This window comes from Salvelinus fontinalis, chromosome 28 (genome assembly GCF_029448725.1).
Source record: "Salvelinus fontinalis isolate EN_2023a chromosome 28, ASM2944872v1, whole genome shotgun sequence".
In the NCBI taxonomy this organism is placed as follows: domain Eukaryota; kingdom Metazoa; phylum Chordata; class Actinopteri; order Salmoniformes; family Salmonidae; genus Salvelinus; species Salvelinus fontinalis.
This window is the reverse complement of record NC_074692.1, coordinates 20708892-20731481: the sequence shown is the minus strand read 5'-3', so window position 1 is coordinate 20731481 and position 22590 is coordinate 20708892. Positions and strand designations below refer to the sequence as shown.

Sequence of the window (22590 nt, the reverse complement as noted above, 5' to 3'; positions counted from 1 at the left end):
TTCGATCGGGCTGGGCCACTCAAGGACATTCAGAGACTTGTCCCAAAACCACTCCTGTGTTGTCTTGGCTTGTGTGCTTAGGGTTGTTGTCCTGTTGGAAGGTGAACCTTCGCCACAGTATGAGGTCCTGAGCACTCTGGAGCAGATCCTTCTGTACTTTGCTCCGTACATCTTTCCCTCGATCCTGATTAGTGTCACAGTCCCTGCCGCTGAAAAACAAACCCACAGCATAATGCTGCCACCACCATGCTACACCGTAGAGATGGTGCCAGGTTTCCTCCAGACGTGACACTTGGAATTCAGGCCAAAGATTTCAATCTTGGTTTCATCAGACCACAGAATCTGTTTTCTCATGGTATGAGAGTCCTTTAGGTGCCTTTTGGCAAACTCCAAGCGGGCTGTCATGTGACTTTTACTGAGGAATCGCTTCCGTCTGGCCACTACCATAAAGGCCTGATTGGTGGAGTGCTGCAGAGATGGTTGTCCTTCTGGAAGGTTCTCCCATCTCCACAGAGGAACTCTAGAGCTCTGTCAGAGTGACCGTTGGGTTCTTAGTCACCTCCCTGACCAAGGCCCTTCACAACCGATTGCTCAATTTTGCCAGGTGGCCAGCTCTAGGAAGAGTCTTGGTGGTTCCAAACTTCTTCCATTAAGGAATGATGGAGGCCACTTTGTTATTGGGGACCTTCAATGCTGCAGACATTTTTTGGTACCCTTCCCCAGATCTGTGCCTCGGCACAATCCTGTCTCGGAGCTCTACGGACAATTCCTTCGACCTCATGGCTTGGGTTTTGCTCTGACATCCACTGTCAACTGTGGGACCTTTTATATAGACAGGTGTGTGCCTTTCCAAATCATGTCCAATCAATTGAATTTACCACAAGTGGACTCCAATCAAGTTGTAGAAACATCTCAAGGATGATCAATGGAAACAGGATGCACCTGAGCTCAATTTCGAGTCTCATAGTGTAACCGGTGTGAAATGGTTTGCGGGGTGAGTGCTAATAGCGCTTCAATCGGTAACGTCACTCGCTCTGAGACCTTGAAGTAGTTAATCCCCTTGCTCTGCAAGAGCCGCGGCTTTTGTGGAGCGATGGGTAATGATACTTTGTGGGAGGCAGTTGTTGATGTGTGCAAAGGGTCCCTGGTTCAAGCCCAGGTAGGGGCGAGGAGAGGGACGGAAGCTATACTGTTACATTGATGCTGTTGAACTGGATCACTGGTTGCTGCGGAAAAAGAGGAGGTCAAAGGGGGGTGAGTGTAACCGGTGTGAAATGGATTGCGGGGTGCGTGCTAATAGCGTTTCAATCGGTGACGTCACTCGCTCTGAGACCTTGAAGTAGTTGATCCCCTTGCTCTGCAAAAGCCGCAGCTTTTTTTGGGACGATGGGTAATGATGCTTCGAGGGTGGCTGTTGTCGATGTGTGCAGAGGGTCCCTGGTTCGAGCCCAGGTAGAGGCGAGGAGAGGGGCGGAAGCAAAACTGTTACAATAGCAAAGGGTCTTAATAGTTAAGTAAATAAGGTATTTCTGTTGTTTTTTATACATTTGGTACAATTTCTAAAAACCTGTTTTCGCTTTGTCATTATGGGGTATTGTGTGTAAATTGATGAGGAATTGTTTTTATTTAATCAATTTTAGAATAAGGCTGTAATGTAACAAAATGTGGAAAAAGTCAAGGGGTCTGAATACTTTCCAAATGCACTGTATGTGCATATTATGTGTGAGTAAACAAACAATGGAGTGGGTGTTTGTGTGTGTGTTGGAGTGACAGTGCAAATATTGAAATAAAAGATCAATAAAGATACAGGGTAAACAGTCCGTGTATCTATTTTGTTAGCTATTTATCAGTCATATTGCTTGGGGATAGAAGCTGTTCAAGAGCCTGTTGGTTTCAGACTTGATGCACCGGTACCTCTTGCTGTGTTCTAGCAGAGAAAATAGTCTGACTTGGGTAGTTGGAGTCTTTGACGATTTTCTGGGCCTTCTTTTCACACCGCCTGATATAGAGGTCCTGGATGGCAGGGTGCTCGGCCCCAGTGATGTACTGGGCTATCCGCAAAACCCTTTGTAGCGCCATGTGATCGAGGGTGGTGCTATTGCCATACCAAGCAGTAATGCAGCCAGTCAATATGCTGTCAATGGTACAGCTATAGAACCTTTTCAGGATTTAAGAGCCCACGCCAAACTTTGTCAACCTCCTGAGAGGAAAGAGTCACTGTCACACCTTCTTCACGACTGTGCGTGTGTGTTTGGATCATCTTTAGTGATTTGGTCACCGAGGAACTTGAAGCTGTCTATCTGCTCAACTGCCGCCCTGTTGATGTGGATGGGGCATGCTCGACCCCCCCACACACAATAAACTCCTTGGTCTTGCTGATGTTGAGGGAGAGGTTGTTGCTCCGGCACCACACTGCCAGGTCACTGACCTCCTCGCTGTAGGCTGACTCATCAACGCCGGTGATCAAGCCTACCACCATTTTGTTGTTAGCAAACTTGATAATGGTGGTGGAGTCATGTGTGTCCACACAGTCGTGGGTGAACAGGAAGTACAGGAGGGGACTAAGAACACACCCCGGTGGGGACCCTATGTTAAAGGTCAGCGTGGTGGAGGTGATGTTGCCTACCCTCACCACCTGGAGTCAGATCGTCAGGAAGTCCAGGATCCAGTTGCAGAGGGAGGTGTTCAGACCCAGAGTCTTAAGCTTGGTGACGAGCTTGGAGGGGATAATGGTGATGAACAGCATTCTCACATAGGTATTCCTTTTATCTGGGTGGGTGAGGGCCGTGTGGAAAGCAGGAATGATTGTGGTCATCATAAAATATGTGGGGATTACAGAGAGGTTGAAAATGACCAAGAATATGCCTGCCAGCTGATCTGCACATGTGCTGAGATTGCGCCTTGGAATACTGTCAGGGCCCCAGGCCTTGCTGGTGTTGACCTAATTAACTCCAATATAAAGTATTTTTTCCAAGTGCGTCCACTTATATCTGTGCATTCGTAACAAACTAACCATTACGAAATTTATTTTCTATCAAATAAGATTCATCCAGAAAATTTGCAATTATTGTTTGTTGACCAAATTCGACACTCTCATTGACCACCATACAAAAATTACTCACTTCATGGGTTTATTGTCGTGGACAAATTGTGATCGGAGTAAAACCTCTTACTCCGCCACTTCCGCTCTCTGTTGTAACAGAACGGCCTGGAAGTGGGAGGAATTTGCTGGAACACCGAACGAAGCTCAACGACAGCACAGAAAGAACAACTCACATTTATTTTTTACGGGGGTTCTTCAAGTTACTCATGGCGGTAAGTGTTCACCAAATACATTACCATCAAGTTCATATAATCATTTATGCTAGCTGTTTCTATTTTAAAGATGTTTTGTTTAATCAAGATGGCGTCTTTGCCGTGGCAGCCATGTCGACAACCTAGCGAGTTAACGTCAGTAGCTAGTTGCTGTAGTAGTTCATAGCTTTGTCTTGTTGATTTTGGAAATATATGGAAATTCTACTTTATCGGTTTATGTTAGTGTTAACTAGTTACCTAACTAGCTATATAATTTAACGTTCGCTAGTTAACTATGTACCTTGAGTTGCAGGAGTCTTTTGCAAACTAGCAACGTCGTTAGGTATCATACGTTTGTGGGTGTTTTTACACTCGGTCCCTTTCAGCCAATTTTTGTGAACTCAGTGCGGTTCTCTTAATTGTTTGTGCAGTGAAAACACTCCAAATGAACTCAGACCCCTCGAGTCCCGAACCGATCTGAAACCATTTCGAGAGGTGATCTGAGTTAGGTTCGGTTCCCTTTTTTTAGGGTAATGTAAACACTCAACGCCCTAGATTCGCTTGTCATTATTCCCGCACCACACACTAGATTACTGCAACACCGTTTCCCCTACCATAGCCCCTCACATTGGTACTAAAAAAGAGAGACACTTATGATGTGCAGGGTCGCGGAAAAAACGTGTGCTGTTTTGGATATTTTTTAGGGATTGTCAGCAATTCCCCCAAAAATGTAGGATGCATAGCAATTACAAAATGTGTGGAGTTTTTAGTTCAGATTATTTGTTTGCAATTTTGTGATCTAAAGGCTGAGAGCTTCGTAAAATGTTTATTTGATTGTGGAGTTTGAATAGGAGACAACCTATTTTATGAATCGCAACAGGGTACAAAACCTATTCTAGCTCTTATTTTTTATTTTTTTATTTCACCTTTATTTAACCAGGTAGGCTAGTCCTCGTTTACAACTGCGACCTGGCCAAGATAAAGCAAAGCAGTGTGACACAGACAACAACACAGTTACACAAGGAGTAAACAATAAACAAGCCAAAAACAAACAAGTCAATGACACAGTAGGGGTAAAAAATGTCTATATACAGTGTGTGCAAAAGGCATGAGGAGGTAGGCAATAATTAGGCCATAGGAGTGAATAATTACAATTTAGCAGATTAACACTGGAGTGATAAATGAGCAGATGATGATGTGCAAGTAGAGATACTGGTGTGCAAAAGAGCAGGAAAGAAAATAAAAACAGTATGGGGATGAGGTAGGTAGATTGGGTGGGCTATTTACAGATGGACTGCAGCGATCGGTTGGCTGCTCAAATAGCTGATGTTTAAAGTTGTTGAGGGAAATGCGTCTCAAACTTCAGCGATTTTTGCAGTTCGTTCCAGTCACTGGCAGCAGAGAACTTTAAGGAAAGCAGGCCAAATGAGGTGTTGGCTTTGGGGATGATCAGTACCTGCTAGAACTTGTGCTACGGGTGGGTGTTGTTATTGTGAACTGAGATAAGGCAGAGCTTTACCTAGCATAGACTTATAGATGACCTGGAGCCAGTGGGTCGGGCGATGAATATGTAGCGAGGGCCAGCTGACTAGAGCATACAGGTCGCAGTGGTGGGTGGCATAAGGGGCTTTGGTAACAAAACGGTTGGCACTGTGATAGACTGCATCCAGTTTGCTGAGTAGAGTATTGGAAGCTATTTTGTAGATGACATCGCCGAAGTCGAGGATTGGGAGGATAGTCAGTTTTACTAGGGTAAGTTTGGCGGCATGAGTGAAGGAGGCTTTGTTGCGAAATAGAAAGCCGATTCTAGATTTGATTTTGGATTGGAGATGTTTAATATGAGTCTGGAAGGAGAGTTTACAGTCTAACCAGACACCTAGGTATTTATAGTTGTCCACATATTCTAGGTCGGAACCATCCAGGGTGGTGGTGCTAGTCGGGGGTGCGGGCAGCGAACGGTTGAAAAGCATGCATTTGGTTTTACTAGCGTTTAAGAGCAGTTGGAGTCCACGGAAGGAGAGTTGTATGGCATTAAAGCTCGTTTGGAGGTTAGTTAGCACAGTGTCCAAGGAAGGGCCAGAAGTATACAGAATGGTGTCGTCTGCATAGAGGTGGATCAGGGAATCGCCCGCAGCAAGAGTGACATCATTGATATCTACAGAGAAAGGAGTCGGCCCGAGAATTGAACCCTGTGGTACCCCCATAGAGACTGCCAGAGGTCCGGACAACATGCCCTCCGATTTGACACACTGAACTCTGCAAAGTAGTTGGTGAACCAGGCGAGACAGTCATTAGAAAAACCAAGGCTATTGAGTCTGCCGATAAGAATACGGTGATTGACAGAGTCAAAAGGGCCGTAGACTACATTGGGTGTTCAATTTGAAATTACAGCATGATTTAATCTGCAGTTATTTTTCTGCAATTTATTGTTACTAATAACATTTTATTAGTATCTTCTGATTACAATTGTCTCACCATTTAACTAAATGCAATCTATTAGCTTCCAAAATGTAAGTAGGTACACTACATTACCAAAAGTATGTGAACACCTGCTTGTTGAAAAGCTAATTCCAAAATCATGGGCATTAATATGGAGTTGGTCCTACCTTTGCTTCTATAACAGCCTCCACTCTTCTGGGAAGGCTTTCCACTATATGTTGGAATATTGCTGCGGGGATTTGCTTCCATTCAGCCACTAGCATCAGTGAGGTCGGGCATTGATGTTGGGCGATTAGGCCTGGCTCGCAGTCGGCGTTCCAATTCATCCCAAAGGTGTTCACTGGTCAGGGCTCTGTGCAGGTCAGTCAAGTTCTTCCACACCATTTTGTATGGACCTCGATTTGTGCACGGGGGCATTGTCATGCTGAAACAGGAAAGAACCTTCACCAAACTGTTGCCACAAAGTTAGAAGCACAGAATCGTCTATAATGTCATTGTATGCTGTAGCGTTAATTTCCCTTCCCTGGAACTAAGGGGCCTAGCCCGAACCATGGAAAACAGCCCATGGCCATTATTCCTCCTCCTCCCACACATTCTGATGGAATGGCTTGTCCTGCACTTTGTAAAAACCCACTACATTGAGTGAATATTGGAAAAACATATTGGTTCCTTTCTAATAGCAATGTGAATGCAAAGAGGACTCGGACCAAGAAATAGGTGAAGTGAACTGGCAAAAGAGTTGAGTCCTCATTCAAATTCAAGGGCAGTGTGAATACAAAGAGAACAGAGTTCTTTAGCTTTTTATTTTACCCCGGAGTTCACTTTAAAGAGGACTGAGATCGATTATTTTAAAGAGGACTGACTGTAAAAACACCCGTATTTAACTTAGCTAGCTAACGTTAGCAATTATGTTGATTTGCCACCTGCAGCCTCCATTTGTATCTAACTAAATGCCCATCGGGTACTTTAATAGGTGTTGGTTTGGTTGACTTAGCGCAAACGCCTGCATACCCAGTAGCTGTCCAGGAGGCGGGTTGGTAACTTTGGAGACAATTAGCTAACGTTAGCGATATAGCTACGACCAGCATTTTATGTTGGGAAATCTGAAGCAAATCAAAGTCTGTAAGGGCCCAGTTGATGTGACTGATGAGTAACCTTGCCTGAGACCTGAAAACTAGTGTTTGCCCTCTGAATTAATGTCTTTAGCTCAGTGGGATAACACAGCCGGTTGAGTCATCGTTCATCTTCCCTAGAACGTAGTGGTGCCGGTCAGTGGTGGAAAAAGTACTCCATTCTCATACTTGAGTAAAAGTAAAGATACCTTTTAATAGAAAATTACTTAAGTGAAGGTCACCCAGTAAAATACCACTTGACTAAAAGATATCACAGAAAAACACAGCCATTTTTCTAGCCAAAGAGAGGAGTCACAAAAAGCAGAAATAGAGATAAAATGAATCACTAACCTTTGATATCAGATGACACTGATAGGACTTCGTGTTACAAAGTCCATTAAAGCCAAGATAATGGAATTCGTTGTCCTTGACAATCAACCGTTCTCCGTCGTGGGTGATGTCGTGGGTGAAATCTGTTTACATTGGCGCGTTATGTTCAGTAATGTTTTGCCTCAAACATCCGGTGATTTAGCAGAGAGCCACATCAATTTACAGAAATACTCATAATAAACATTGATAAAAGATACAAGTATTATACATGGAACTTTAGATAAACTTCTCCTTAATGCAACCGCTGTGTCAGATTTTGAAAAAGCTTTACCGAAAAAGCACACCATGCTATAATCGGAGTACAGCGCTCAGAGCCCAAACAAGCCATACAGATATCCGCAATGTTGTGGAGTCAACAGAAGTCAGAAATAGTATTATAAATATTCACTTACATTTGATCTTCATCAGAGTGCACTCCCAGGAATCCCAGTTCCACAATAAATGTTTGTTTTGTTCGATAACGCCAACACAACTTGTCCAAATACCTCCCTTTTGTTTGCGCGTATAGTTCCAAAATCCAAATTGATGACGCGCATGTCAAAAAATTCCATTGCAGTTCGTAGAAACATGTCAAACGATATATAGAATCAATCTTTAGGATGTTTTTAACATAAATCTTCAATAATGTTTCAACCACAGAATTCCTTTGTCTTTAGAAATGCGATGGAACGCAGGTCACTCTCACGGGAGAGCGCGTGGTCAGCTCATGCCAGACACCTGACTCAGAGCTCTCCTTCACTCATTTTTCACAGTAGAAGCAGCAAACAAGGTTTTAAAGACTGTTGACATCTAGTGGAAGCCGTAGGAAGTGCAATATGACCCCAAAGACACTGTTTATTGGATAGGAAAACCTACAAACCTCAGATTTCCCACTTCCTGGTTGGATTGTTTCTCAGGTTTTTGCCTGCCATATGAGTTCTGTTATACTCACAGACATCATTCAAACAGTTTTAGAAACTTCAGAGTGTTTTCTATCCAAATCTACTAATAATATGCATATCTTAGCTTCTGGGACTGAGTAGCAGGCAGTTTACTCTGGGCATCTTATTCATCCAAGCTACTCAATACTGCCTCCAGCCATAAGAAGTTAATCAAATAAGAACTGTCTTATAAAGTAGGGTTATTTTAGAAGATGACACCTAGCTATATAGTTAGCTAGCTAACTATAGCTACTGAAACAGATTATGTCGATAATTATTTGGCATGTATCTTTTTTGACACGCAAAGACCCAACGGCGTTCCATAGAAATCCTGGTTGAGAATGAAACGACTGATCAAATGAACAACGAAACAGCACAGCAAGTGAAAGAAATGGGTTTTGATTATGTTTTACTGGTAATGGGGACATGTGTAAATGCCAACAAAATAACTTTTTTGTCAGTGTGGTGTGTGTGTGTGTAACCTTTAACTAGGCAAGACAGTTAAGAACAAATTCTTATTTACAATGACGACCTCCCCCAGCCAGACCCGGACGACGCTGGGCCAATTGTGTGCCGCCCAATGGGACTCCCAATCACTGCCCGATGTGATACAGCCTGGATTCGAACCAGGGACTGTAGTGACGCCTCTTGCACTGAGATGCAGTGCCTTAGACCGCTGTGTGTACCTATTTAACTGTACTAGAATTCTTAAAAGGCTGCTAAAACTTTGGATTTTGGTTACTGGTTTCGTTTTTTTGGCAAGGAATATATTGGATATTGGTATCGGCCAAAAATGTCATATCGGTGCAGTTTTACTCATGTACTTTACACCACTGATCCTGGTTGGGATGCTGTTTTGTGCTGAAACATTGTCTTCCCGAAGTGCTGCTTAAAGAACAAATAAACCGTAAGGTTGATCAGTGTGTTTACTTTAATTTAGGCAAGTGATGCCGACTCGACCAACCTGCTACCCTTGATGGGCTCTCTTTACACGGACAGAAGAAAACACACTATGGAATCATCCAAATCCCCCAGAAGCTCCAAATACCATCCTTCACGATCAAGGTCACACTCCAGGGACCGGAAACGCAAATCAAGTGAGTTAAATGCACTAAATTTGATAACTCAGAATAATGTTTGTAGTTTTGGTAATACATTTTTGTTATGTTCACTTGGTAGGTCACATCCCAGAAACTGGTCATGTTATTTGGATTTGACATAAGCTTAGAGCAGCTGTACCTTGTTGATAGAACAGTCCAAAATAGTCAAGCACTACAGGTGACTCATCGGAGTCAATCCTAATTTAATAGTGCAGTAGAATTTCATCAATGTTCTCATCGTTTTACTTTTACAGGTGACAAAAAGCACAGACGAAGTCGGAGCAGGAGCAAAGAGGTAACTAATCTTAGTTAATTTTAGTGAACTAAAAGTAGGCTGGAGTACTGTCACCATCTTGAATGTCAATAGTGTCTTTTTTGTTTTTTGTTGACCATGGTAAGTACCAAACAACAATGTAGGCAATGGCAATGAAACCTGAATCAAAGCATACTAAGAGACTTAATGGAATTACTTAAATGGAAAAACTGACATGTTTTTAAAAATTTATTTTGATATGTCTCATTAACTTATCCTTGGTCACTTGAGTGTAGCCATAGTAGATTGTGAAGAATATATACAGTACCAGTTAAGTTTGGACACCTACTCATTCAAGGTTTTTTATTTTTAGTATTTTCTACATTGTAGAATAATAGTGAAGACATCAAAACTATGACATTTCACATGGAATCATGTAGTAACCAAAAAAGTGTTGAACAAATCAAAATATAATTGAGATTCTTAAAAGTAGCCACCTTTTGCCTTGATGACAGCTTTGCACACACTTCGCATTTTCTCAACCAGCTTCACCTGGAATGCTTTTCCAATAGTCTTGAAGGAGTTCCCAAATATGCTGAGCACTTGTTGGCTGCTTTTCCTTCACTCTGCGGTCCAGCTCATCCCAAGCCATCTCAATTGGGTAGAGGTCGGGTGATTGTGGAGGCCAGGTCATCTGATGCAGCACTCCATCCCTCTCATTCACACATGCGGAGATCATCCGTTAACCTACTCTGCTTCTCACAAAGACACGGCGGTTGGAACCAAACATTTCAAATTTGAAGTAATCAGACCAAAGGACAGATTTCCACCGGTCTAATGTCCATTGTTTGTGTTTCCTGGCCCAAGCAAGTCTCTTCTTATTATTGGTGTCCTTTAGTAGTGGTTTCTTTGCAGCAATTTTCTCATGAAGGCCTGATTCACGCACTCTCTAAAAAGTTGATGTTGAGATGTGTTTGTTACTTGAACTCTGAAGCATTTATTTGGGCTGAATTCTGAGGTGCAGTTAACTCTAATTAACTTATCCTCTGCAGCAGAGGTAACTCTGGGTCTTCCTTTCCTTTGGGGCGGCAGGTAGCCTAGTGGTTAGAGCGTTGGGTCAGTAACCAGAAGGTTACTGGATCGAATCCCTGATGTAAAAATCTGTCGTTCTGCCCCTGAACAAGGCAGTTACCCCACTGTTCCCCGGTAGACCGTCATTGTAAATAAGAATTTGTTCTTAAACACTTCTTAGGGATAGGCGTCCCGTCAACGGGACAGTTGTAAATCATGCAGCGAAACAACAAATGTCGGTACAAATAAGTGTCTTATATCGGCTGAAAGCTTAAATTCTTGTTAACCTGTTTGTCGTGCAAGCCCGACGTCGGTACACTTAAGACAAGAGCCAGCTCAAAGTGCAGGGCGCGAAATTCAAAAGATATTTTTTCAAAATGTTTAACTTTCACACATTAACAAGTCCACTACAGCATATGAAAGGTACACATCTTGTGAATCAAGCCAACATGTCCGATTTTTAAAATGTTTTACAGGGAAGACACAATATGTAAATCTATTAGCTAACCACGTTAGCAAAAGACACCACTTTTCTTACTCCATCAGTTTTTTACTACATCAGTAGCTATCACAAATTCGACCAAATAAAGATATAAATAGCCACTAACCAAGAAACAACTTCATCAGATGAGTCTGATAACATATTTATTGTATAGCATATGTTTTGTTAGAAAAATGTGCATATTTCAGGTATAAATCATAGTTTACATTGCAGCTACAGTCAGAAATTGCACCGAAAGCAGACAGAAAAATTACAGACACCAACGCCAAATAACTAAATACTCATCATAAAACATTTCTGAAAAATACATAGTGTACAGCAATTGAAAGACAGGCATCTTGTGATTCCAGCCAATATTTCAGATTTTCTAAGTGTTTTACAGCGAAAACACAATATAGTGTTATATTAGCTTAGCACAATAGCAAACATAACAACAGCATTGATTCTAGGCAAAAATAGCTATAACGTATAAACCACCAAAATATATTAATTGTTTCACTAACCTTCTCAGAATTCTTCAGATGACAGTCCGGTAACATCATATTACACAATGCATATAGAGTTTGTTCGAAAATGTGCATATTTAGCGGCACAAATCGTGCTTATACAATGAGAATAGTGTCCATAACGTCAAGCGCTTCTGTCCGGCGCCATCTTGTAAAGGCACCTTTTCTTATCGAAAACTATTCATAAACTTGACTAAAAAAAATACAGGTTGGACAGCAATTGAAAGACAAATTAGTTCTTAATGCAATCGCTGAATTACATTTTTAAAATTAACCTTACTGCGCAATACAGGCTGCGATAACGCAAGGCTACACTGCAGGAAATGGCGTCTTATGCATTTGACATTTTTCAACAGAACAATGAATTATCAGCATAAATAGTTCTTACTTTTCGATGAACTCCCATCAATCTTGGGAAATGTGTCCTTTGTCCAAAAGAATCGTTGCTAGGTTGTATAACGTCCTCTTCAATGTAGCAATTAGCAGTAAACATTAGCCATGTGGCAAAGACGTGTCCGACTCACTAAAACGCAGTACAAATAAATATCCGAAAATCGCAATATACCGATATAAACTGATAACTCGGTTTAATATAACAAGATTATGATGTCTTTAAAGCCTATATCGAATAAAAACACAGCCGGAAATGTCTAAGATCTATAACCGATGGTTCTAGTACAATATGCCAAGGTCCTCAGTGCGTCAGAGCGAAGAGGGAAAAGAACATACACGTCTTTGCCAAGTGATTTATAACCTTTGAGATCTACGTAGAGACTCCATTTCAAGTCTCCCTATTCGCTAACAACCAGGGGAAGGCGTATGCAGTGCATCTCAACCAATAGAAGACAGGCAAATTAATACACAGGTCTCAGAACAGCCAGCAAAATTCTGCATTCTGACATACACATAGGAAAATTGCTCTAAGTCCAGTTGTTTCACCCACAGATATAATTCAAATGGTTTTAGAAACTAGAGAGTGTTTTCTATCCAATAGTAATAATAATATGCATATTGTACGAGCAAGAATTGAGTACGAGGCCTTTTTGAAATGGGCACCTTTTATCTGGCTACTCAATACTGCCCCTTGAGCCCAAAGAGGTTATTAATATAACTGCGCTGTCCAATTTACAGTAGCTATTACTGCGAAAAAATGCCATGCTATTGTATGAGTAGAGCTCTTAACAACAAAACACTTTTTTTTTCACCGTGATAAGTTGACCTCTGAAGGTGAAATGTGTACTTACATTCTGAAATCTTGCTCTGATTTATCATCCAACGGGTCCCAGAGATAACATGAAGTGTCGTTTTGTTAAATAAAATCCTTTTTCATATCCTTAAAAAGGTCCATCTAGCATGCACGTTTGATTTTGTATTTCCACTCGTTCAATTTTCAAAGAAAGGAATCTGAAAATCTCCCCCTAAATGTTGGTTCAACCAGTCAGATCACGTTTGTATGTATTCCTCAGAGATCCTAGAACGTAACCAGACTTCACTATGTTATTAGGGGTGTAGAAAATTCTATAGGACACCGTATTTGGTCAGAGAGCGATGCCTTCATAGCACGCCGATGACACGGGCGGTCTTCACTTGATCGACTAACTTTGTCAAATAAGCATCAATTGGGGTCATACAAAGCTAGCTAGTTAGCCAATGAGCTGGGCTTCGCGGGAGTATCCGGAAACCCTGTGTCTGTCGTAAAATGTAGCTGCTAACCTTGTGCGACAGCATGCGTTTTCTTTTTGGACAAAAATAAGAATATTCAGAGTTATGAAAACTGGTTCTTTTGCAAATGTGGAACTTATAATATGGCTACAAATACTGGAAAAGCGAATCAGTCCAAGTATACAGATTTGACAATATTCTTGCAGAAAAATGTAAAATGAATACATATGTCTCTCACGATTTCCCCAAATGTACCTGGGTGACTGCACACTAAATGTCATGTAGTTAGCTCATACTTCAAGTTATCTGTCAAACTTTGCACATACACTGCTGCCATCTTGTGGACACCATCGGAATTACAACCAGAGTGATGGCTAGAACTGGGACCTTTGTTGCATTTCAAAGATGGTTGGATTTTCTTCTACCAGATCTATTGTTTTTCTCCAACGCTCAATTCACATTTCCACAAACTTCAAAGTGTTTCCTTTCAAATGGTACCAAGAATATGCATATCCTTGCTTCAAGGCCTGAGCTACAGGCAGTTAGATTTGGGTATGTCATTTTAGGCAACAAAAAAATTGTGAAAAGGGGGCTATCCCTAAGAAGTTTAACTGGCTTGCCTAGTTAAGTAAAGGTTACATTTTAAAATAAAAATCCTGTGGTGGTTCATGAGCCAGTTACATCATAGCGCTTGATGTTTTTTGTGACTTCACTTGAAGAAACTTTCAAAGTTCTTAATGTTCCGGATTGACTGACCTTCATGTCTTAAAGAAATTATGGACTGTCGTTTCTCTTTGCTTAATTGAGCTGTTCTTGCCATAATATGGACTTGGTCTTTTACCAATAAGGACTTTCTTCTGTATACCCCCTACCTTGTCACAACACAACTGATTGGCTCAAACGCATTAAGAAAGAAAAAAATTCCACAAATTAACAAGGCACACCTGTTAATTGAAATGCATTCCAGGTGACTACCTCATGAAGCTGGTTGAGACAATGCCAAGAGTGTGCAAAGCTGTCATCAAGGGAAAGGGTGGTTACTTTGAAGAATCTCAAATATATATTTTGAATTGTTTAACACTTGGTTACTTTTTTTGGTTACTACATGACTCCATATGTGTTATTACATAGTTTTGATGTCTTCACTATTATTCTACAATGTAGACAATAGTACAAATAAAGAAAAACCCTTGAATGAGTAGGTGTCCAAACTTTGGACTGGTACTGTATATGAGTTTATTTTTTAAATAAATCCTGTGTGTAGATCACATGATAACATTTCTACAATAAATCATACTCAGCGTGCTAAAGCACGAAGAGACACTGAACTGAAGACGCTGCTGACATAGCAAAATTATATGCCTACTACTCGGACAGGTAACTATCAGCCATTCAAACTTATACTTGCCTCCTAGAAAATAATTGCAAATAAAGGAAATTAACATTAGCCTTTTCCTGGGTTCAATTGCCTATTACTGGGTTCAATTCAAGCTCAAGTCAAAGAAGTCTGCTGGCTGTAACCTTATTAATCCAAAGTCATTCTGAGCCCACCATTTGACATCTTCCTGGCTGCATGCACTTGTAGATTGGGGAGGGAATAAAGTGCTGAATTAAAACGTATGTATTAAAGCTGTCTCAGAGGTGATGATCCACGATAATCTACATTGAGTTTTGGGTACTATATAAGGTGTTTAATTTATGTGCCTTCCATAATATGATTGAAAGAAAACTAAGAAGTGACTGTACTTGGTGCACTTGAGTAGGTGGTAGATTTGACAACCTACGTGCTACAAGTTTGAGTATGTGTCTTGGTACATTGGAGGGCATTTCATTATCAAATTTATCTCCAGCTGTCTAAGGCACTGCATCTGTGCTAGAGGTGTCACTACAGACCCTGGTTCGATTCCAGGCTGTATTACAACCGGCCGTGATTGGGAGTCCCATAGGGTGGCGCACAATTGGCCCAGCGTCGTCTGGGTTAGGGTTTGGCTGGGGGTAGGCCGCCATTGTAAATAAGAATTTGTTCTTAACTTACTTGCCTCGTTAAATAATATGAATAAAAAAGTTGCACTCACAAAGTGGGGAAAAACAACATTTAAACAAGCAGTTAAAAAATGGACTGGCAGTGTAGCTCCGTCAAGCTATTTACCCTTCTGACATATCCGGTCATGTTGTAAAGAAATGTTTGGTTTCTGGTGTTTAGTCGTTCTAAATATGAGGGGGATGTATGTCTGAAGTGAGCATGAGTTCTCAACATGCTTTGGTATCTTCTGTATCAAACAGTTGTACTAACTCTTTGTTGCACTATTTTCCTGAAAGAGACACCTTCTTCTTAAAACAGGCACAAAGGAGGGACTCTGAGAAGCCATCAAAATCGCACAGCAAGCAGGATGATCTGCCGGAGCAGACTGAGCGGGGCAGGGAGAGACTTTCTGCAGAGAACGGGGAGGAGCGACACCGGCGCAAAGACAAGAAGGGACGGAGCCACTCCAGGTCACACTCATGCGACAGGTGGGTCTAGGCTCAGTGAGATGCTACATGATGACTTGATGTATTGAGATTGGTCACAGTAAACTGGGTAGAGTGAGTTGCATGTTTTCTTTTATAAGAATAAAACTTGCATTTTGTCTGGTTTTAGGCGTCATCGCAGCAGAAGCCGGGACAAACTGAGATCGCGTTCTCCGCGGGAGAAGAAGAAGAGGGCCAGGTCCCGGTCGGGCTCAAAGACCAAACACCGCCGCAGGAGCAAAAGCAGGTGCGTTTCGCTTGCTTCTTTCCCTACCATTTTCTGTGTTTGTCTTTAGTAACCACTCCTGTGTCCCTCACATTTGCCACTCTTTGTCAGTTAGTCACCATGTGTCTCTTAAATTGTGTTGTGTGTGTGTGACTAAATGCAGATCTTTCTGTGGATCTTGAAATGCTATAATGTCTCTTTAGGGAGCGGAAGAAGAAGAATGAGAAAGTGCACAGAAAAGAGAAGAGTCGTAGCAGGTCTGTGAGCCCCCAGGCTTTCCGGGGCAGAAACACTGCCATGGACGCACAAGAGGCCCTGGCCAGAAGGTACCGCAGCATCTTAGGGTGTTTTCACACTTGGTCCCTTTCAGACAATTTTTGTTAACTCAGTGTGGTTTTGCTTAATATTTTGTGCAGTGTGATCACCCCAAAGGAACTCGTACCTTTCAAAAGAGCCCCCCCCCCCCCCTGATTCAAACCGAACAGAGACCATCTTGAGAGTTGGTCTGAGTTCGGCTTGTTTGAATTCCGTGTTCCGGTTCCATTGTGAACACAAAGCTCCCTAGGTTCGCTTGTCAGTATTCCGGCACCACACTAGACTACTGCAACACCGTTTCCCCTGCCATAAACCCTCACATTGGTGCCAGAAAAGAAAGCTGGTGATGTGCAGCTTCGCAGGAAAAAGTGTCCTGTTTTTGGATATTGATTAGCGATTGTCAAAGATGCACAGAAATTCCAAAATGTCTAGAATTTTTAGTTCAGTTTGTTTGCAATATATGATCTATAGGCTAAGAGAGCTGTTTATTTATTGTGGGGTTTTAATAGTGTGAGAAGACAACATATATTTTGTGAGAATCGCAACATAGGGTACAAATCTATTCTAGCTCTTAAAGGTGCAGTAGTAACAATTTAGGTAACATCATTATTTAGTCTGCAGTTGTTCTCTTGCTATTTATTCTCTCACCAATAATATTTGCATGTTAACCCTTAGCCTACAACTTCCGCGGCCCCGTGGAAATCAAATTAACGTAATAGAAAATCCCCATCAAAATCGGTCTGTTTAAGCTAGAGCGATGTTTTTTTGCATGGTCTGTGTCTCAAATAACCGCAACCACTGATATCGCCCTTCCGCATCTGCAGTGAAAGGTGGCAGAGCTAGAGCGGTGTTTGTCAGACCATAAGACATCTCAAATCGGTCTTGTCACAAAAACGTCTGTAGCGTCCGAACGGTTATGACCACTCTATTGAAAGATGACTCTCACGAACACGATGGCATTCATTTTGCTCTAGGATGTCCACAACCCTCACAAGACTTTTCTGAAGTCAGTACAGCCTCCTCTGCCAATTTCTGTCTGTAGCATCCGAACTGTTTGGGCTACACACTAATCTGCTAATATGACCCCTCTGACAGCCAAGACTCAAGAACACAATGGTGTTCTCCGTTTAGCTCTAGGACACTCACAAGACTCGTCTGATGGTCCCCGGTACCAGTTTACATAGATATTCAGACCCTTTACTCAGTACTTTGTTCGGGCACCTTTGGCAGGAAATTACAGTGTTGAGTCATTTTTGTTATGACACTACAAACTTGGCACACCTGTATTTGGCGATTTTTCTTCTCTGCAGATCCTCTCAAGGTCTGTCTGGTTGGATGGGACTCTCCAGTGATTTTCAATCATGTTTAAGTCCGGACTCTGGCTGGGCCATTCAAGGACATTCAGAGAAGCCACTCCTGTGTTGTCCTTTTGGAAGGTGAACCTTCGTCCCAGTCTGAGGTCCTGAGAGCTCTGGAGCAGGTTTTCGTCAAGGATCTCTCTGTACTCTGCTCCGTTCATCTTTACCTCGTTCCTGACTAGTATCCCAGTCCCTGCCGCTGAAAAACATTTCCACAGCATGATTCTGCCACCACCATGCTTCACCATAGACATGGTGCCAGGTTTCCTCCAGACGTGAGATAGAACTCTTTGTTCAATCTTGGTTTCATCAGACCAGAGAATCTGGGTTCTCATGGTCTGGAAGTCCTTTAGGTGCCTTTTGGCAAACTCCAAGCTGGCTCTCATGTGCCTTTTACTGAGGAGTGGCTTCCTTCTGGCCACTCTACCATAAAGGCCTGATTGGTTGAGTTCTGTAGAGATGGGAGAACCTTCCAGAAGGACAACCATCTTCACAGAGGAACTCTGGAACTCTGTCAGAGTAACCATCGGGTTCTTGGTCACCTCCCTGACCCAGAATGATGGAGGCCACTGTGTTCTTGGGGACCTTCAATGCTGCAGACATTTTTTGGTAATCTTCCCCAGATCTGTGCCTGGACACAATCCTGTCTCGGAGCTGCACAGACAATTCCTTCGACCTCTTGGCTTGGTTTTTGCTCTGACATGCACTGTCAACTGTGGAACCTTATATAGACAGGTGTGTGCCTTTCCAAATCATGTTCAATCAATTGAATTTACCACAGGTGGACTCCAATCAAGTTGTAGAAACATCTCAAGGATGATCAATGGAAACAGGATGCACCTGAGCTCAATTTCGAGTCTCATAGCAAAGGTTCTGAATGCTTATGTAAATAAGGTATCTCTTATACATTTGCAAAAATTTCAAAATCTGTTTACGTCTGTCATTATGTGGTATTGTGTGTAGATTGCTGAGGAATAGTTTTTAAGTAACTATTTTAGAGTAAGGCTGTAACGTAACAACATGTGGACAATGTCAAGGGTTCTGAATACTTTCTGAGGGCACCTTATGTGGAGATAGTTTAGTCCCTAAAATAGGGGATAAATACATGTTAAAAAAGAAAAAGGTCATTAAAAGTTTCCTGATCTTTCTTATCTCAGATATAGGACAGACACTTCGGAACAAACTTCCGTTTGATATTCTTTTTTGACTGTTCCATGTAGTGAATCTGTTATTCAATGTGTTTCTATTGGCTAATAGCAGTAATGCCAAATTCAATGTTTCATCCAATATGAATTTTTTTCCCAGGTACCTTTTAAAAAATGTATAATCAAATGTAAAATTTACAATCAAATAGCTAAATGTTCCTTGGTATGACCGTCAAAATAATTCCCCCCTCCCCTGGCTTAGACTCTAGACAGGGTTAATAGTATCTTCTAATTACAATTGTCTCATATTTTAACTAAATGCAGTCTATTAGCTTCCAAAATATAAGTGGGTATATTTAGCTGTCCGACAACACATTCTGATTTGAATGGCTTGAGTGTATTGAGTGTGTATTGAGTGACTGTTGGAAAAAGATCTTGGTTCCTTTCTAAACATAGCAATGTTGGAACATTGCTGCGGGGACTTGCTTCCATTCAGCCACGAGCATTAGTGAGGTCGGGCATTGATGTTGGGCGATTAGGCCTGGCTCGCAGTCGGCGTTCCAATTCACCCCAAAGGTGTTCACTGGGGTTATGGTCAGGGCTCTGTGCAGGTCAGTCAAGTTCTTCCACACCATTTTTGTATGGACTGAGATCGATTCTTTTAATGGGGACTATATGTGAAAACACCCTTAGAGGAACTGTGGGGTTCATGATTTGTTTCTTGAGTATCTCTATTTGATAGTGGACAATCTATCATTCTGCTCCCAAAGCCTAGCTGACAAATATGAACACCCTTCACTGTCTTTTCTCTATATCTCCAGGTTGGAAAGGGCAAAGAAACTGCAAGAGCAGAAAGAAAAGGAGATGTTGGAGAAACAGCATCAGGAGGTACCTCCAGGTGAGACACTTCTCGGCTATCAATTGCACCTAATTCAAAGTGACTTAAACTGATCACTAACCTCAAACCTTTTTTTTTGTATTGTTTTTAGTGCCAGCCCCCCTGCTGTCTGACACAGTAGTAGTTGCTGCTGCAGCTGCTACCCACCCTGTCCTCAATGTGGCAGCTCTCCTGGCCTCTGGGACACAGGTCACACCCCAGATCGCCATGGCAGCGCAGATGGCAGCCCTACAAGCCAAAACCTTAGCAGAGACTGGCATTGCTGTGCCCAGCTATTACAATCCCTCAGCTGTCAACCCCCTGAAGTTTGCAGAACAGGAGAAGAAAAGGAAGAAGCTCTGGCAGGGAAAGAAGGAAGGGGTAAGATTTTATTTTTGAATCCCTTGTACGCAATACAGAAAATGTAGTGCAATAAGTCTACGCTGTTTATTATCTGATGGGGCCGATTATTGTTAGTGTGCTTTGTTCTGTCCGGAATGTACAACTAGTGACTTAATGAAAAGAAAACGCTACGAAAAAAACATGCAACTCTGCTCATGGTGGCTCGATTGTTGCAAATTACTAATACATTCAAATTGTTTGGTTTTGAAGGACAAATCCCAGACAGCTGAGTTGTGGGAGAAGCTGAACTTTGGAAATAAGGACCAAAATGTTAAATTTCGTAAACTGATGGGCATCAAAGTATGTATAACCGAGTCCTTTTATTTTCTAATTTAATTGGGGCCCATGCTGCGCAGAGCCTTGTATTTCTAACACTGAGATGTCTGTCCTGTCAGGGGGAAGAGGAAGGTGAGGCCTCAAAGCCACTCAACGACGAAGGCCTGAAGACCCTGCAGCAGCAGGAGGAGATGTTCCATAACCTTGACGTTCAGTACGAGATGGCCAGGTCCCAGACCCACACTCAGAGAGGCATGGGACTAGGCTTTGGCTCTTCATTCTCACGGGGCATGGATGCGATCTAATGCCAAACCATGCACTGGCTTGCCCTTGCTTTCTTCCTCATAGGTCTCTCATCATAGCTAGCACTCAAGCTTGCATGGATGTTGTTGCATTGGATCTGTAATTTATTTAGAAACAATCTCACGTCTTGGAACATTCCCATGTAAATAGATACTGAGTGTTAAGAAATCTGGACATCTTTTCAGAATGATGCAATAGTTTGAGTGATGCTGGCTAGATTTAGACTTCTGTTAGAAATGTGATTGCATATTGTTTTTTACTCAAATTGTATACATTTTTAATGGTAGATCAAGTGAAATAATTCTGTTAACATATATTTACCAGGAGTCTTTACAAATGGCTTCAGATCATAATCTCAAAATGTAGCCGTTATATTATCTTTCCGTTTCCTTTCTACTGAATGGAAATGTAAGAGTGGATCATACTACTAAGATGTTTAGCAGGCATCCGATGGTTTCATGGAAGGAGTGAACAATAGTGTTACATATGTCCTTTAAATAAAAGTCCCTTTGTGTTGAGAAGTGGTGCTTGGTGTTTGTTTTGGCCATGAATGCTTTATACACAGCTACAACATTTTTTTGTGGGTGTAGCAAACACGTATTTCCGAATGGCTTTTTTCTGAGAGAGGATGCATACATCATTGACTAAGTACCCATGACTGCATGGCCAAGCATGATTCAAACTCAATCATCAAGTTTGCAGACGACACAACAGTAGTAGGCTTGATTACCAACAATGATGAGACGCCTCCTTGTAGGCTGAGGGCTCTGGGAGTGGTGCCAGGAAAAAACCTCTCACTCAATGTCAACAAAACAAAGGAGATGATTGTGGACTTCAGGAAACAGCAGAGGGAGCAACCTCCCTATCCACATAGATGGGGCCACAGTGGAGGAGGTGGAAGCTTCAAGTTCCTCAGCGTACACATCACTGACAAACTGAAATGGTCCACACAGACAGCGTGGTGTTGAAGGCGCAACAATGCCTCTTCAACTTCAGGAGGCTAAAGAAAACCCTCATACTTTTACAGACGCACAATTGAGAGCATCCTGACGGGCTGTATCACCGCCTGGGTCAGACCACTTTTAGAAATGGATCATTAGCCACTAGCGAATGTTCTGTATCTAGCATTCCTCATCTCATATGTATAAAATGCACTCCACACTATTCTATGGTATCTTAGTCACTTTTAAATTGTGTTTACATATTGTATCACCCATTTCATATGTATATACTGTATTGTGTTCAATACTACACCACTGTTAAACAGCCATCTCCAGCACATCAGAGGCTGCTGCCTAAAGACATAGATTAGGAATCACTAGCCACTTTGTCTCTGTATCTTGCATTACTCATCTCATATGTGTAAATTGTACTCTATTCTATGGTATATTAGTCACTTTAATTGTTTGTAAATATTGCATCACCCATCTCATATGTATATACTGTACTCTATACTACGCCACTGTATCTTAGTCCAATGCCGCTCTGAATTAATCAATTCCTTACTTAGTTTTATGTGTATTTTGGGTATATGTTGTGAAACTTAGATAATACTTGATAGATTTTGCTGCACTGTCGGAGCTAGAAGCACAAGCATTTTGCTACGCCCGCAATAACGTCTGCCAAACATGTATGTGACCAATAAGATTTGATTTGAAAACTCGAACATGAATGATAAAATTATTTATTTTTTGGGGGCATAATCTGGCAATGGCTAACTGGCCCAAAGTCAATTAACAACACATTACATGACTGCTACCAGGGACATAAAACACATTAGTCTCAATCACTGACACGCTACAGTAACAGTCAAAAGTTTGGACACCCCTACTCATTCCAGGGTTTTCCTTTATTTTTACTATTTTCTACATTGTAGAATAATAGTGAATACATCAAAACTATGAAATAACACATATGGAATCATGTAGTAA

At 41.8% G+C, this 22590-nt stretch overlaps 1 protein-coding gene across 1 annotated transcript; it reads left to right on the top strand.

Moving 5' to 3' along the window:
- The first annotated feature begins 3170 nt into the window (after nt 1–3170).
- On the top strand, nt 3171–21180 carry LOC129826351 (arginine/serine-rich coiled-coil protein 2-like). The gene is made up of 10 exons (XM_055886980.1): nt 3171–3315; nt 9096–9252; nt 9510–9550; nt 15591–15760; nt 15888–16004; nt 16187–16309; nt 19623–19699; nt 19791–20059; nt 20291–20380; nt 20476–21180. The coding sequence occupies exons 1-10, from the start codon at nt 3310–3312 to the stop codon at nt 20659–20661; spliced, it is 1236 nt and encodes a 411-aa protein (XP_055742955.1). The 5' UTR covers nt 3171–3309; the 3' UTR covers nt 20662–21180.
- Nucleotides 21181–22590: the final 1410 nt, after the last annotated feature.

What these genes read in the sequence shown, in the direction of transcription:
- LOC129826351 (XM_055886980.1), top strand. An exon ending in AGGTCACACTCATGCGACAG is followed by an intron (nt 15,761 to 15,887) that starts GTGGGTCTAGGC and finishes GTCTGGTTTTAG; the next exon opens with GCGTCATCGCAGCAGAAGCC. An exon ending in CGCCGCAGGAGCAAAAGCAG is followed by an intron (nt 16,005 to 16,186) that starts GTGCGTTTCGCT and finishes ATGTCTCTTTAG; the next exon opens with GGAGCGGAAGAAGAAGAATG.